This window comes from Falco naumanni, chromosome 3 (genome assembly GCF_017639655.2).
Source record: "Falco naumanni isolate bFalNau1 chromosome 3, bFalNau1.pat, whole genome shotgun sequence".
In the NCBI taxonomy this organism is placed as follows: Eukaryota; Metazoa; Chordata; class Aves; order Falconiformes; family Falconidae; genus Falco; species Falco naumanni.
The window spans coordinates 51,327,407-51,343,702 of record NC_054056.1 but is presented as its reverse complement, the minus strand read 5'-3'; the positions used below and the strand labels follow the sequence as shown (position 1 = coordinate 51,343,702).

At 44.6% G+C, this 16,296-nt stretch overlaps 1 protein-coding gene across 1 annotated transcript in view; it reads left to right on the top strand.

Annotated features, from left to right (window-relative positions):
• The window catches only part of SCGN (secretagogin, EF-hand calcium binding protein), a 29,882-nt gene extending 14,196 nt beyond the window's left edge, over window positions 1–15,686 (top strand). Inside the window, exons 5-11 of the mRNA XM_040587214.1 lie at window positions 621–677; window positions 1,586–1,663; window positions 11,210–11,265; window positions 12,741–12,786; window positions 12,908–12,967; window positions 13,824–13,892; window positions 15,227–15,686. Of these exons, the coding sequence (XP_040443148.1) occupies window positions 621–677; window positions 1,586–1,663; window positions 11,210–11,265; window positions 12,741–12,786; window positions 12,908–12,967; window positions 13,824–13,892; window positions 15,227–15,355 (495 nt within the window). The 3' untranslated portion in view covers window positions 15,356–15,686. The remainder of the gene's footprint in view (window positions 1–620; window positions 678–1,585; window positions 1,664–11,209; window positions 11,266–12,740; window positions 12,787–12,907; window positions 12,968–13,823; window positions 13,893–15,226) is intronic.
• The last annotated feature ends 610 nt before the right edge of the window (window positions 15,687–16,296 follow it).

The following is a 16,296-nucleotide window of genomic DNA, read 5'->3' as shown; positions in this document are numbered from 1 at the left end:
GCAGAGCCTCATCTGCAGCACAGCATAGACCAAGAGAGCAGACCAGGCATGTTTCAAACACCATTTTATCCTGAAGCATTAGCCTGGCAGGGCATGGAGTGGAAATCTCTGTAAATTGGGCCAGCTGAGGAGCATAAGCCCATAAGGTTTCCTTAACCTTGCCCAATCCTCCCTCCAGTCTCTGCCTCTAATTAGCCCAGCACAGAATTTCATTTTTTTCCAAGACTGCTTGTAGTTACTTTTATTTCACATCCAAACCGGGGGCTTCTGCAGATCAATGGCCAGTTGTGTATGGCCTTGACTTTTACTCAGGGCAATAAAAGAAGCTGCATGTACAAATTAGGTAAGAAATGCAGAGTGGTTTCTTAGTCTTTTCTTCCTTTTATAGACAGTGTTTGCATTAAAAACGTGATAGCAGCATGTCACATGTACAGCATCCAAGTGAGAGTAAATGGTATTGTGGGGAAAGTTTATTTTATTTCATCTACAATTAATTAAATACTGGATAATGCAACAGTTTGCTTATTATGGAAGTCCTGATATGAATCTTTAAAATCTATCACCCAAGCAGGTGATTAACTGCAATATTCATGTTGTCATATCAATCTATCCCCCTTCAGATCTGGCGCAGTTACGATGCTGATAGCAGTGGATTTATTTCAGCTGGCGAGCTCAAAGTAAGTTATTCTAACAAGTCTCTTTGGGCTTGATATGCAGCTTGCTGGTGTCAATGGGAGCCTTTCCATAGGCTTTACCAACTTGCTGCTTTTTTGTGGGGTTGACAAATGGCATTTCTAGGTTGTTCACGGTGAGTTTAAGGACCGAGGACCCTCCATCCTTCTGACACGCCTGCAGGGATCCTGTCAGGAGGGAGGATGCCCTGTTGTTGCCCTTGCTGTCACGCTTCCTCCTTGCCTCGTCCCATGACCCCACTTATCTTGGTGACCCTCAACCACCCAAAGAGCCCCCTGAGTGCTGCATCACCTTGGCTTTGCACATGTACCTCTCCCATCTAAACAGAGCCAGTGCCATTGTGTTTTGTTACTGGGATTTCCTCACAACCCCTTCCTGAGCATGCAGATTTTCTGAACACTGATTTGTTTTTTTAAAGCTCAGGTTATTGAGGCAGAAGCCTGTTCAGAAGCCATAACTCAAACACTTTGAGCCAGCCAGGCACAGAAGCCCATCCCTGGGCTGCAGACCCTGCACTGACATCTCAATGTGCGGCTCCAGCCCGTGCCCCAATGAGACAGAGGATGCTTAAGTGTTTTGCTGAATGGCAAATATTTTGATTTGAGATCTAGCAAATACTGCAGGATTTATGTTATCTTTTGCTTATTTTGTGAGTTAATTATGAGTCGTTCCAGTATGCCTGCTTTGGGGAAATTTGGTTATTTTCTAATTTATTTGAAAAAATATTTTTCAACAAAAAAAAAAGTGAACTTTATGTGACATTGAATACACTAGTACTAATCAGGAATGTGAAATTAGATTAATGTAACCCTACTGAATTTGGATTGAATTTCATACTGTTATTTCTTGAATTTACTCTAAAGAGTAAAATTTGTCTCTTTCCTTACTACAGGATTTCCTGCGAGATCTCTTTTTGCAGCATAACAAGATGGTTGCTGAAGAAAAGCTGGAAGAATATACTGATACCATGGTAAGAAAAGATAGTGTTGATACTGTTTAGATTATAGTACTACCTAAAAATCTCCTTAAGGGTCAATGTCTATAGGGCTATAAATGCCCTCTTCAGAGGTTTATCTTCTCCAAGAGATTCTTGTAGAAGGTTAGCACACGCTAGTGCTGTTTCTTTGCACTGCACTGGCCATCAGCTGTGAACAGCATTTCACATATTTTTGCTTTGAGTTGAACTGTTTCCTATGAGAAAACAGTTCAACTTTATGCCAAAGCAAGCTGAGCTCTAAATCCCTTTAAAAAAAAGGTGCAGTGCATCCTTCTTCAGGGTACATTCAGACTCAGCCAGATCTCCAGCTCCTTCCCTCCCTCCCTCCTAGCGAATCCTTTTGCTCCCAAGACACGCAGGTATCCATCTCGTCTGCTCTGCAAAGCCCAGCAAACCTTGCTGGCTCCCTGCTGCTTCCTTGAAAGACTGGGAGACTGAAAGCTTCAATTCTTCTCCGGCTTTATCACAATATAGTTTTTATACTGCAATCAGCAACATAATGTTTGGTGTACGTTTAGTATCAGTCACCTGGATTTCAGAGCAACTTATTATATCTAGCCATCTAAAAACAAGAAAAAAAAGAAGAAGTTAATTTCTGATGCAATTTGCAAGGGTATCATTTGAGTTCCACTAGCAGACATCCACCATTGCAATTTTCTAAATGATTTTCAGATGGAACTGCCTTGATTCTTGGCAAATCTGTGTTTATACCTAAAAACTAGCTTGGTATGCAGGCAAACAAGGAACTACCCACGTATTTTGCAATGCCATGTTATGTATGCATGATGCATCTATGCCTAGAAATGTAATACTTTGTGAAAAACTGTACCATTACAGAAGAGTGTGGGTTTTGGTTGCTTTTTTCCCATAGTTATAGGACAGTGAAGGGAGAGGAATGAAAGCTGCAGAAATTATTTTTCAGCTAGCAGAGTCTGAAAACAATAAAATCCCAGAAGCTACAGCTAGGACAAACCCCTTTCTGGTAGCATTTGCAGGTAGCAAATATCTTTTATGCTGCTCCATTAAGGTTTCCATCCCCAGTGGCTAATCTCTGATCAGGTGCTGGGGAATAGGTGACCTGAAGCTTGTAGACATTGGCCAGTTCATTTCCTCCAATTCCTTTCCCTTTCCCATAATTTCCCAAGAAAGATCTGCAATTTCCACAGCCCCAACACAGCTAGATATCCATGCAGCCTGGGGCTGATGGCCAGGAGGTCTGGTTTCTATTCCCGTGTTTTTTTATAGATTGGCTTTGTATCTTTGGAGAGGCAGTTTAGTCTCTAGGTTACAGGATAAGATTTGATCTGGGAAAAGGGATGCTTTGTATATCTGGGGAAATCAATGATCTGAAATGCAGATCTGGCTTATGAGGACAAAAGTTTGCAAAGCTGCAGTACCAAAAAAATCAGGAATATTAATCGTTATTAGAAAATGAGGATACAGCAGATTTTTTTTTTCCTTGTGATTCTTTGCTATCTGAAACTGAAGACCAAGGATGTTTACCAGTGCACGTGATCCTAAGAGCTAAGGCAGGGTGTGAAATTACAGTGCACGTATTCTTACTGTAGTAAAACAGAGGATATGAATTCTGTACATTACGGCAAAGTATCCACATGGACAGCATCTCTACAGTAGCACATATGCTGCACAAAGTGATTGTGCGGGAACTTATCTGAAGCAGGAGAGCAAAACTGCAAGGAGGGAAGAAAGATTCAGTCTTATATGTGCAGTGCTTGGAAAAAGGTAGAAGTGACTCAAGGAGCCAAGAGCGAAGGTATGGTGTCAAGGCCCAGGACAACGATAGTTCTTTGCTTTCTCTCTCTGCTTTCCACGTGGAGCGGGAGCTGCTGAAGTGCAGAGTCCTGATGGGACTCTGCCACCATCACCACTGTCTGGGAAAGCAGGGGGACAGTGGCCCTTACGTTTCATTCCTAAGGCTTTCACAGACTCTGTTGTATCTTTAGCAACCAGCAGCTCCAATTCCTTTACCGCAGACTGGAAATACTTATGTTTCTCTCCCCTATTACTTTGCTCCTGCCCTTTCATCTGTTTAGGACACAAAGCCTTCAGGGCAAGGACTTCTTTCTGCTGCATACAGCTACAGGGTCTCTCACAGTGGCCCATCTATCCAATTCAGAACTTTCAAGTGCCACTTTAATAACATTCAGTTGAAATAAGCTGTGTCCCAAGGAGCTGTAGACCCATCTGTCTTCACAGGAATTTACAGATCTGTGCCCTCTTTTCTGTACATCCATGGCCAGCTGCACACATCTTAAGCAGCTACTGATACGCTGAGTGGACCCTAGAGCCTTCTGGAGAGAGGGATAAAGGGGGAAAGACAGAAACTGTCATTTTAAAGAAGCTAGCCTAGAAACGAGAAAAAAAATAAAAAATAAGGTAATTTATGATTCTGTGCTTGGTATTTGCAGCTTTAGCTTGTGAAAGGTGTAAACAGATACTATATCAACAAGGGCATGCTAAATACTTGCCACTTACTTATGCTGCTGTGAATGACCTTACATCACATTTAAAAAAAGCTGGGAAGAGGGAGAAAGTATTTCTTTTGGAAGATATTGGTTGTCTCCAGAAAGGAACATCACTTTATCAGGTTGCTTAGAAGACATTTCTTAAGAGGCTCTTCTGTTTCCTTGTGACCTTGATGTCCTGTCTTCAGAGAACACCGATATAGATTGGGGATTTGATGAACAAGGAACAAACCCCTGGAAAGAAAATAGTGAATGCATTGGCATTGCACAAGCCCCTGCTAACTCAAATCTTAAAGAGCACTAAAGCCACTGGAGAAAGCCACAAAAGAAGAACAATTGAATTCTCAAGACTCTTCATGGGGGAATTAAAGTAGCAACGCTGTGCTGAGGAAGTCCCTTTTCAGGCACAGTTCTTGTTAGTTTTCATGACTACGCATATATATGTTTGTATTAATAGTCATTAGGTGTGTATTAATACTTATTCACGTGCACCCACTTGCATGAGAAGATACATACTCATGTGCAGTTCTGAATCCTTGAAGCCCTAGGCTGGTCACCTTCCCATGGGCTGTTGGCAGGGAGCAGGTGCTCAGAGGCCGAAGCAAAGTCTTGTATTGCTCTGAGCCTTTCTGGCCATGAGAAGGTGCCCGGGGGTCCTGCAGTGTGTGCTCCAGCAGTCAGGGCGAGCATAGCTAAAAGAGGTTTTTAAGAGCATGGTGACAATATTCTACCTTCCTGGAGTAACACAAGCTGGAGAAATGAAAATTTGTTCCCTTGCTGCTTCGTGATGAGAAGGAGGTTGTGGAAGATGACAGTAGTACTAACAACCTTTCCCATTCCCTCCCCACACCCCCCAGAGTCAAGCTGTTACTAGGCTTCTGGGTCCTGGTGAAGTTTCAACCCATGAATACCCAGCTCTCATGTGCATTTGACAGCATTTTGTCATGAGTGACAGCTTCCATAGCTGTGCATGCACACAGCTGCGTACCTAAGCAGAATATTGTAAATGCGGGAATATGAACTAGATTTAAGTATTAAATATATAGATATAATAAATTAAGTATTCATCCTTTTTTCTTCCCTAAGAACAAATTCTCACTCAGCTTTTGTGTCTTGGCATATGTTATTGCCTTGTTCGTAGAAACACTGATAGTTCCTAGCTTCCCAGACAGTAGCAAGTACTTCTGGTTTGTAGTCCCAATGTCTACAAGCCACATGCACAGTACGCCTCATTACTGAGGCAACCTTCAGCAAATTAAGTTACACATACTGCTGCAACAGCACACACGCAACACTGACATTCACTTTTTGCATTGCCTTATGTTGATAATGTCAGACGGAGTGTAAAAAAGTCCTTTAATCTAAGCATTATTATATTTTAGCAAAATGTAAAGGATAAATCCCCCAAGTCAGCATATTATCTTTGTCCACCACAAGCTAAAATCCCAGAGGGGCAATAATGGAAGTGCAGCGACTAATAATTCAACAAGCATTGGTCCTGAACTACAGCATCTGAAAGTCTGTAGATGGAGATGGCTGAAGATTAAATCTTAACCCCAGAGAAGTCAATACAGAAATTGTCCAGGCTGCAACGATGCCAGGGTTTTGCTGTGCTTATCTGCAAAGGTTCTCCTGGGGACCGAGCTGCATGCCCTGAGCACAGGAACCTGCTGCTGACTAGCTGAGGGCTCCTCATCTTCTTAGAAACAGCTTGACTTCTCCCTGAAGATGGTCTGTCTCCATGAGTATGCATTGTGGACTACCTCTACTGTACATTGCCGGGATTTCTGGTCCTTTTGTGGCTGCTATCTGTCCCCTGTGTGAGGACAATGGTCAGGGCTCAGTGTGGTCACTTTGGCTGTGAAAGCCTGTCTGTCTGTGCTCAGTGCCAATGCCAGTGTACTTACATAGGGAAATAAAAGTCAGAGTACAGAAAATCCAAGTGATTTAACCCCGTAACACCTTACTGGCCAGGCTACCTTGTCTGTGTTAATGAAGTCTTTTAAGACCACCAAAGAAATGGTGTAATAATGGAAAGACAAAGGTTTATTGTATTGAAAAAAGTCTAAACAGAGTTCATTATGTGTTTTAACACACTGGGAAAACTTCCCAAAGCTCTAGAAATACAGTAAGAGTGGAATATAGCCTAAAAGACTGGTTGCCTAAAGGAGCATCCCTTCCCCTGGTAGTGGTCCATGCTGGCCTCCCTCCCAGGTGGCTCTGTAAGGATGCCGTGACGCCCAAGAGACCGCAGTGATGCACTGGCACTACAACCATCACATCTCCTAACCTCAGCCACCACGATGGGAACCCCCTCCATCCCCAGAGAGCTCCCTCCCGGCTTTGAGCGGGTGTGATTCCTCTTGTTGCTTTGCTGTGTGTAAAAAGAGAGGACCCACACAGCTGATGAGCACAATGGAGGGAAATCTGCCTCCTGTGTCCCTTCTAGACTTAATCCCATTGGTGCTGTCACCTCCAGTTTTGCACCACACTTGCTATGGCATAAACCAGGGGAAGCAGAAAATCCCATTTAAGCTCAAACCCATTTAAGATGAAAACCAACAGAACTCAGGAGCCTGCAGGCTTTTGAAAACCCTAGCTGATAGGAACCAAAACACTCAGAAATCCTGCCCTAAACAACTTGTCTGGATTACACAGGCTATCTGGCCAGGCAGAGCACTGATCTTTTGTCCTGAGGGCAACCTGCTGGCCACTGGGCCCTCCTACCACTCTGCAAAAGCCTTTGTGCCCCCATCCTCCCTTAAGGAAAGAAGCCAATAGGCAGTCCTGCAGCTAGGGCACGTGCCTGTCTTCATACACCCTCAATAACTTTTGTACTCGCTGGCCAATTACGGTTACAAGCAACAGTTACAGCTGTTAGGTATAGATACCCCCAATGTATATATTTGTGAGAGCAAGGGGGTTAGGCATGAGCCAACTCTTTCCTTGTTCTGCCTGAGGGATAAAATGCTTTAGTATACACACAGACCCAGAATCAGAGAAGGTTTAAAAGCAGGCTTTAGTGAGTCCACTGATCACAGAACTATTTATTTTAGTTGTTTACTTCTTTTATTATCTCTGTCATGGAAAATAATTCAGATTTGTAGCATTATATTGCTCTCCAAAGTACACGTGTGTGTGTGTGTGTGTGTCATATTGTGGTGTTTCAGTGACTTTCTTTACAACACCAGACTGGGAAAGCAGAACTATTTCCTTTGCTGAATTCAAAGCCAATAGCAGTTTTGATTTTTCACTTAGAAACCCAAGAGGTAACAACTCTTATTTTGCAAACCCAGCTCTTACTTTTGCTCTGCCTCGGAGTCCATGGACTACGTTCAAACAAACAGAACTAAGACTTCCCTAGTGCATTGCCATTAAAATGTCAGTGAATTAATTTGTGCAAACACTTTAAAACACAGGGCAGCTTGACAGTAAAATAAATGCATCATTTTATAAAGCATACTGCTAGATGAAACAAAGCTTTTAGTAAAACGAAGTGCTATTTAAGCATGCCAGACCTTGTCCTTGACCACATTAAGATGTTTCATAGCAGCCTGGCAACATAAATATACCTTTCAAGAGTATAAACTGAAAATCCATCAAGTTCAATATATCAAGATGGTGTGTAAAGGCAAAAGTTTAAATTAGAAACAATGTCATAATGATTTCAAATATCTGCTTCTCCCATAATGTATGCTTCATCACGTGGAGTGGGTACCCTCTGTCATTCTTTGTGTCCTTACATACAAAATCAGCAGATCAGATCAAAAGCTCATATGCTTGAAAATTGAAAGTTTAATTAGAAAACATTTCCCCAGGCTTTTCTTAAGTAATGCAGCCCAAGACTGCCAGGTAGTGGGTATGCATGAGCTCCAGCTGTCCAGATAACAGGATTAGGTCTATCTTATTAGCTGTGGTATCTGAACTAATTCAGTGAACACTAGTTCATCTTCCCTACATGTTTTCCATCTTTCATGTGGAAGCCACTGGACAAGAATTAGCTTGGCCTAGCTCTTCCAGCCAGACTTTTATTTTCTTTCTGTTAACGGATACGAACAATCACAATTTTGCATATATTTGAAAATTGTATTCAGGATACTTCTTGCAGAAAAAGGCCAAACAATTTGAAACTTTCTTGGTATTGCAAAAGCAGAGCTGAGTGAAGGAGGTCAGAGAGGGGAGCTGGTTAGCTATAAGAAGACATGGTCAGCTCCTGAAAGTTTAACATTAAGCTTGAAGATAGGGTGCAAACAAAGCAAATTGACTGGAAATATTGCTTTTCATTAAGTGTTCCACTAAGGAAAGTATTGTCTCCACAGTTAAGTGTGTTTTAATGGGCTCTGCACTACTGCTGGAATATTGTAAAGGGTTCAGAAATGGATAGATTTGAAAACCACTGGCTCAGGAAATCGGGAAGGAAGCAGAAAGATGTTTACCTCTAAACTCCACCTCTAATCTAGCCTGTTTCATTAAGGGAGCACAAATCTGTTCAGCCTCCAGGGGTTTTGTGACTCCTGAAACCAAGAAAACTTGCTGCACCTACAAAGTACAGCAGATGCAGGGCAGGCAGGACACCCAAAGTCCCAAGACAGGAACAGCTGTGCCAGGGTGCTTATTTATTTATTCTGTGGAAGAGCTATTTATTTATTCGTGAAGAAGAAATGAGTGCCTTCAGCTGGAGCTGGCCTGCCCCAGGCAGCAGAGTCCCTGAGAGCTTCACCCCGTGCTTCCCACCAAATACTGTCCCCCACCACCACACCAGACACGCCGCTTTGTGGTAGCTTCCTACAGACCCTGTGGGTAACTAATGCTCCTTGGTGGCCTAAACAGAGGGAATTAGAGCAACATTTTCAAAAGAGCTTAAGTTACTGTAGAGCCTAGGGACTGTGATATTCCCACCACCCAATGCTGGTACTTTCTCAAACTGGCTAAATAGGGGTTGTTTCCATAAGCTTCCTTCATGGAGTATTTTTCAGAGTAATAGTGTAAGGTGGGTGTTGCAAAGCCACCTGTGGTGGAGAGTCAGCAAAACTGAACTAGTAAGGTTATCTTCCTCTCTCCTTACACAGCAAACAGAACCAGCTTAGGCACTGACATCCCATTTGGAGAGAGGCTTTTAAAATCTTGCCTGGGATGATTTATTTCTAGAAGGAACATTAACCATTTTCTATTGCCTGCAGAATAACTCCCTTGTCAGCCAAAGACTGAAAGCTCAGGTTGGCCTCTCTGATGTCAGTGGGAGGCTGTCATTGCAAAGGCATGACTCCCCTCGGTGGCACCAGTAAAGGCAGCTTCTGTCCCATCCCTTCCTCCAGCCTTGCCTCGTAGTGGCCCCAGCAGAGACCAGAGGAGAGGCTGGTACTGCAGTGGGATAACCGATGGGGCAGAAGGCAGGATGGAAAAAGTTAGACAAGCTGAAAAGGCACAACCTGGACTGATGCAGCCTGAGATAAGTCCTCAGGGTGGCTCAGCAGCTTTATTCCTATCTCCATTTCTAGAGTGAAGGAAGATTTAAAAGTCTTTCTTCTGTCATTTAGTAGCTCTGCACGAAACACATGTTGGGCCAGTGAAATGGGAAAGTGGCCTTCTGTGTGCCACTGAACAGCCACATAGCTCTCAGGATGTCATTTTCCCAAAGATATCAATATGGACCTTCAATCATTCATAGGAGTTTTATACTGTCTTTCAGTGGGAGGGAAAGTGAGCCCCCATCCAAACTTCAGTAGTGCAAAACACTCAGAGTAATTAATGGAATAAAACCCTCTTGCAGAATCTTAACCTAAACCTGGTGCAATAAATGGTTACCATGAACTCACTGTCCTCAGCACAGCTCCCTGCCCTTGAGCAAGGGGCACGGAGGAGGCAGCATGGACAGAATAGGCAAGGTCTGCTGAGAATGCAGCTCTCCAGATACTACCTCTCCTCATGCCAGTGTCAGGCTCTGCCCTGGTTTCACTGCTAGGAAGTGCTCAAGATCTGCTGCTGGCTCCCATGTGTTCAGGCTCCGTCAGAGCAGGTGGTCCTCTCCATCTAAGCCTCCTGAGAAGGGGACTGCTATGGGCCTTCTCCAGCAGGTGTGTGATTGCACCAGAGATTTGTAGTAGCCTGGTTACTTATAACTACTAAATAAGCAAATGCGATTTATGAAGGTAAGATTAACGCATATTCCCTTCCTGACTATCTGACAAAAAATGTCAATCTGTCTTACTAAAATACTCATCTTCACCCACCCACCCCCCTGCAATATGGAATATGTTTTTTCTAGAACTTTGAGCCATGAGTTCCTGAGGTTTGTAACCCATTAAACATCTCCCCCTCTTTCCCTGTAACAGACGCTTTTTTTGTGCCTTGCAGAGAAACACAGTAGCAAATACAATAAATAAATAAATAAATAAATAAATTCTGGTGGTGACTCATCAAAAAGATCATGTTAAGGAAAAGGTAATGTTAAGGAAAGGATAAGTTTTGTATTCACACAGGTTAACTTCTAGACATTTGCAGCCTGAACCTCCTTCCCAGTCTTGGCACTTTCAGACAGCAGGCTTTGAGCTGAGCTTTAGTGGCATAAAACCCTGACCCGAGTGCCTATCTGAAGGTGACATTTGCACCTCAGCTGCTCGGTAGCCACAGCAACAGTCAAAGATAAGGATGGAGTCAGGATGGAAGCATTCGTGAGTTTCCCCCTCTTTTTTCCAGCATTTTTTTCAGGGGCCATAGCAAGGCCAGTTTTAGTTTCTTAAGGTGTTTGCTGTAGCTCTGTCTTTATCTCTGTGTAAGGTAGGAAGGGAGAAGTGCCGGGTTTGGTTGCTTGGGCTGTGGCTGTCAGGAAGCAGGAAGGCTTTGCTATCCTCTTGTGTCACGGTTGCACTTGGTGCTAGCAGAGGACACCATGCCACCTGGGGCTTGGGCAAGCACTCCAAGCAAGCAAGCAGAGGTGAAGGCACTGGGCAGAGCAAAATGTGTATTGGTTGTTTCGTATGTATGTTTTCCTCGGGGAGCCTATCCATTTTATCTCTGTCTTCTTGATTTTTAGATGAAAATCTTTGACAAAAACAAAGATGGACGGCTGGACCTGAATGACCTGGCAAGGTAGGCTTTAGTAATATCAGTGGGCTTTTTCAGCTCACGATGGCAGATCCAGGCAGGGTGATGATCTCCCTCTGGGGACATGCATTTGAATCCTACCTCCTGTCACATTAAATCAGGTACTCTGATGGAGGCATCCCAGGTCTCAGATGCATGGTCCCCATCCCAATAGTCCGAGAACCTAGAGCTGGTGACAGTGAGCAATATCAGGACCTGTTTGTGCATCACCAACACACCTGGCATGATCCATGCTACCTCTGTGATGCTCCTCATGAGGTGGTGAAGTGGCCAGTGGCGCTGTTTCTCGAAAAGAAGAATGGTGATCCCCTTCAGCAGCATCACAGATGTACATTTATTTCGCATCATTGTGCACAGCAGGGATCACAAAGAATTTTTGCTGCTAGTTTGAGGAATAAGAGAGCTACTACAAAGGAGTTTGCCAATGGCAGTAAGGAAGGATTTGGAAAGACAAGGTGAAGACACTTGTGATTGAAGCTGGGGACTCAGTCATGGGCCTCTGTCTCTTTTCTGTCCTTGATACCTCAGAGGCTTTTGTATGATTTTCGCTGCATGTGAATAGAGAGTGTGCCTCTGTCTGTAACTGTGTGTGCAATGGCTGGACGGGACTTTAAATGTGCAGGTACAGTCTTAAAATACCAGTTTGGGGGTTGAGAGGAGAGAGGTGCAGGTTCGCCACTGTTACTTTCTGCTTGGGATCACAACAAATGCCACAATGCAGGAAAAATACCTGCAGTGCATGTAGCAGTCCCCTTTGACCACTGAATATATGAAGAGAAACAGAGGCAGAATGGAGAATATCTAAAGGGGGTTGCTGTTGCATTTTCCTCTTAAGTACAGTTCCAACTGAGGTTCCCCCCTGGTCTAAGCACATTTCTCACACACCAAACCTCTCCGTGAGCAGACACAGCTCAGCATACCCAGCATCACAGGTTTTTAAACCTGGGGGTTAGCAGAGCAGCTGGATGACAAAAGGTTTTATCAGTGCTGTGGGGGGCTTTGGGAGGGGAAAGGAGAGGAATTTACCCAGTCCCAGTGCATACCCAGTATGAGTTTGTCCTTCACTTTTACAACCACCAATTCTCCCTCCAAAAGAGAGCGATAAATTACTCTTTCCTTTCACGCAGCACAGCAATCCAGTCACGAGGAATGATTGTCTGGTGGTTCTTGCTTCAGAGGCTGACAACCTCCATTGCGGTGGACCACCAGAAATACTCTGGGAGAAGCAATGGCACTAAGGAACACGTCTGCAGAGAGCCAAAGGGCACCTGCCGTTCCCCATCAGACAGGGAGGAGGGCATGTGCTCCTGTAACAGCCCTCCATAAATAACCCACAGGCAATTTTTTTTTATGAAGGCCTATAATCTAAAATCCCTTCGCTTTATGAACCAGAAGAGTTCAGAATAGTTTGTGTGCAGGTGATAAAGCAGAAATATAGTAATTTAAATCTCTCCATTCAGGATTCTGGCACTTCAGGAAAATTTCCTTCTTCAATTTAAAATGGATGTAAGTACTGCTATTTTTTGATGCATCAATTCCACCTCTCTCAACGAAGATACCATGGGCCCAAACATGAGTTGTTTGGGTTTTTTTAAATTTTTCATTTGCTTTCCCTCTCTGCATGCAGGCTTGCAGCACAGAAGAAAGGAGGAGAGATTTTGAGAAGATCTTTGCACACTACGATGTTGTGAGTCCCAGGGGCTGTTCCCTTGCAGTCTTTAGCATATGCTGCTCAGACTTCTTCCTCCTGCCGCGTGCTGTGGCAGTCACTCAGGAGCTGCAGCTGTGCCCAAGCCCATGGGCCAGAGGGGCTCAGGCATCAGGCTGGGGGTTGAGGTGGGGACAGAGGGGAGCAATGCTCAGAGATCTCACGGTGAGGGAGCCAGTTTGACTTTCTCCATTGCCACAGCCAGTGCTGCTGCATTAGCAGCACCTTCCTGCAGGAGACGCGAGGGATGTAAAGGAGATGGTGGCTTTAGCTCTCACGGTTCCTGGCAGTTTGGAACATGCATCACTGCCACCTTGAAAAATAAACCCTCTTCCAGTACTGAACCAAGGGCTATTTAGGGAGTCTGGCCCAGGACAGATATGACCACCTAACTGCCTGTTGGAAATCAGCAATTCAGTTCCACTTCTGACAGTCACAGCGCTCCCTCAGGGTGGTGACCAGCAAGCCTCACAAACTGGTGGGAGGTGTTGCTCCCATTTGAGCATGAGAGCATGGTATGGGGAAAAGGAAGGGATCTTAGATATTTGATATTTGGAAGAAATTATTCACTGTGGTGAGGCACTGGCACAGGCTGCATGGAGAAGCCGTGGATGCCCTGTTCCTGGAAGAGTTAAAGGCCAGGTTGGATGTGGCTTTGAGCAACCTGGCCTATGGAACTAGATGATCTTTAAGGTCCCTTCCAACCCAAACCATTCTATGATTCTATGATCTTTATGCTAGAAAGGTCAGTGACTGCATGGACCTACCAACGTACTGCAAAACATTCTAGTGTTTTTACTCACTGGAGCGTTTTGATGTTTATTCCACCTTTCAGAGTAAAACGGGAGCACTTGAAGGCCCAGAAGTGGATGGGTTTGTCAAAGACATGATGGAACTGGTCAAGGTAGTTTCATGGCTCTTCCTGTTTGTTGATACCCTGTATTTCTGAGAGCAAGGTGCTTGTTTCGGAGAAGTTATGTAAATAGAGAGGCTAGTAAGACCATGGAGTCAAATTTCACTTTGATCAGCAGCAGAAATGAATGTCACAGTCCCAGCATGTACACGGTAGAGCATTCCACCATGTCACAGAAATTCTGCCTGACAAATTAATACAGCTTCAAGCAGCAACCGTATTTAAGAAAGGTCCACTCTAGCTCGTACTAAGAATTAAATTCAACATCGTGACCTGTGTTGATGTGGATCAGTTGTCAGACAGTCCTTCTTCTGTTTTCACTGCGGATGTGGTCCTCACCAGAATGACCAAATCATTCATTAGTTCACCACAGGGCTACACTTGAAAATTACTTGAGGTCTATCTCTAATCAACAATACTGTACCCAGCCTGTCACTCCAGCTTCGTACGGACAGCAGAGTCCATCTGCATTGGATTACCTTGAGTTTCCAGATGCAGTCCAAGATAGAACTTTTGATCCAAATATAACCTGATCTTTGGCTCGCTGTGAGCTGGAGCTGTTGCATTTCCACACAATGTGAGCCGAGACAGGGATGCCTGCACTCCCGTGTCAGCTTAGCAGAGAGCAGACTGCTGATGGCTGCGCTGGCCTCGTGGTGTGCAGAGAAGGCTGAGGGCAGGCAGGAGGTTGGACCCGTGCTCTGTGCGTGTGTGTGCAAAGGAGGGAAGGTTGTACTTTCCCTAAGGGCCTTCATCAGCATTGTCCTGGGACACCACAATGCCTGTCAATGTGGTCTCCTCCTGAGGAAGTGGGAAGCAGAGGAAGCAGTACAGCATTAAGAGCATACAGAGGCAGGGTAGCCTGTAAAATGTGTCTTTAGGATTCATTTGATCCACTAAAGGTATTTTTAAGTTGCTGACAAGCCTCTAAAATAGTAGTCTACTGACAGAAATGTCACATCACTGCTTGTGTAGCAGGTTTGAGAGAGGAAACCAGATAAAAGCACAGGTCCAGTAGTGCAGCAACCTCTATTGCACACCGTTCTGTGGACTTTTGTTTGATATGGATCAGATACTGATGGCCTTGACCAAGCACAAAAATTGTGTTGCATTTCCATACAGTTACTCAGTCCTATGCCCCTTCTGTTTTTGCAGGGGGGGCCTTTCCCCGTTCTCTCTTTGCTTCCCCACTGTGTACGAGCTGATGTGGGGTCAGGCCATTTGGTGACCCCTCCTTGGGTGTATTTCCCAGCCACGGCTTGACAGGGCTGTGGAAACCCAGGGCTGTTTTCTCTCTCAGCACTGTTTTTCTCTTTTGCCTGCAGCCCAGCATTAGCGGGGTGGACCTGGACAAGTTCCGTCAGATCCTGCTCAACCACTGCGATGTGAACAAGGATGGGAAAATTCAGAAATCTGAATTGGCTTTGTGTCTTGGGCTTAAAATGAACCCATAGCCGGGAAAGTGCTCATGGTTGTGTTTCCCTCATAAGATTTGCCTGCTCCTCCTCATAGAAGTGTGTCCATGCTGCTGTGCGAGCAGGGGGGAGCTGGGGCACCGTGCCACCAGGCTGGAGAGTGGCTGCACAAAGACGTGGCAGAGTGGGATTTGCACGGAGGGCCTCCCTGCTCTGCCAGTCCCTTTCTGATGCCACCGCTTGTGGGTCCCCTTAGCAATGTCTTTACCCACCAGCACATCAGCTGCTCAGAAAAGGGGTTACTGTTCTTCTCCTGCCCCCATGAAACGCTGCCCTGCCCATCCCCTAGGCTAGAATCAAGCATCTCCTTGAAAAGTCCCATCAATGCTCTCAGAGTGCAGCTAGTAGGTGTTTCTGATGGTCGCCTTATATGTGTGAAGTCATTACTTTGGTGAGTGTCGTGCTTTGTCTGTGCATTTAAAAAATTGGATGGATGGCAGTGTATTTGTGCAGAAATAAAAAATGGCGGTTATAGAAATTCAGTAAGATTGGCATTTATGTGTTATGTACAGAAAGCCATCTGCCACAGGCTGGCAGACCATACATAGTAGCCATTTTATGTAAAATGAATCAAATGGCGAGAGGTTTTGTGATGCCTGTCAGCTGTGGGGTTTAAATCTGCCAGGCAATGAAACATGGTAGATCCTTCCCATGGGGAAACCACACACCTCAGGAAATAATGTCACTTCCAGGATGAAGCCACAGGGTAACATCATTTCTGGAGGAAACCTTTCATCTGACCCAAACTGAAATAACATACAAGTTTTCCATAAACTGGAAAACTGGAAGGACAGAAGCCTGGTAAGAGCCAAGGTCCTACATGTGCTTTTTAAAAAAAAAATCCATAAGGGTTAGTAAATACTTGTAACCTTTACTGAATTTAAAGCTTCCCATCATTCCCAGGCCATGAGTATAATCCT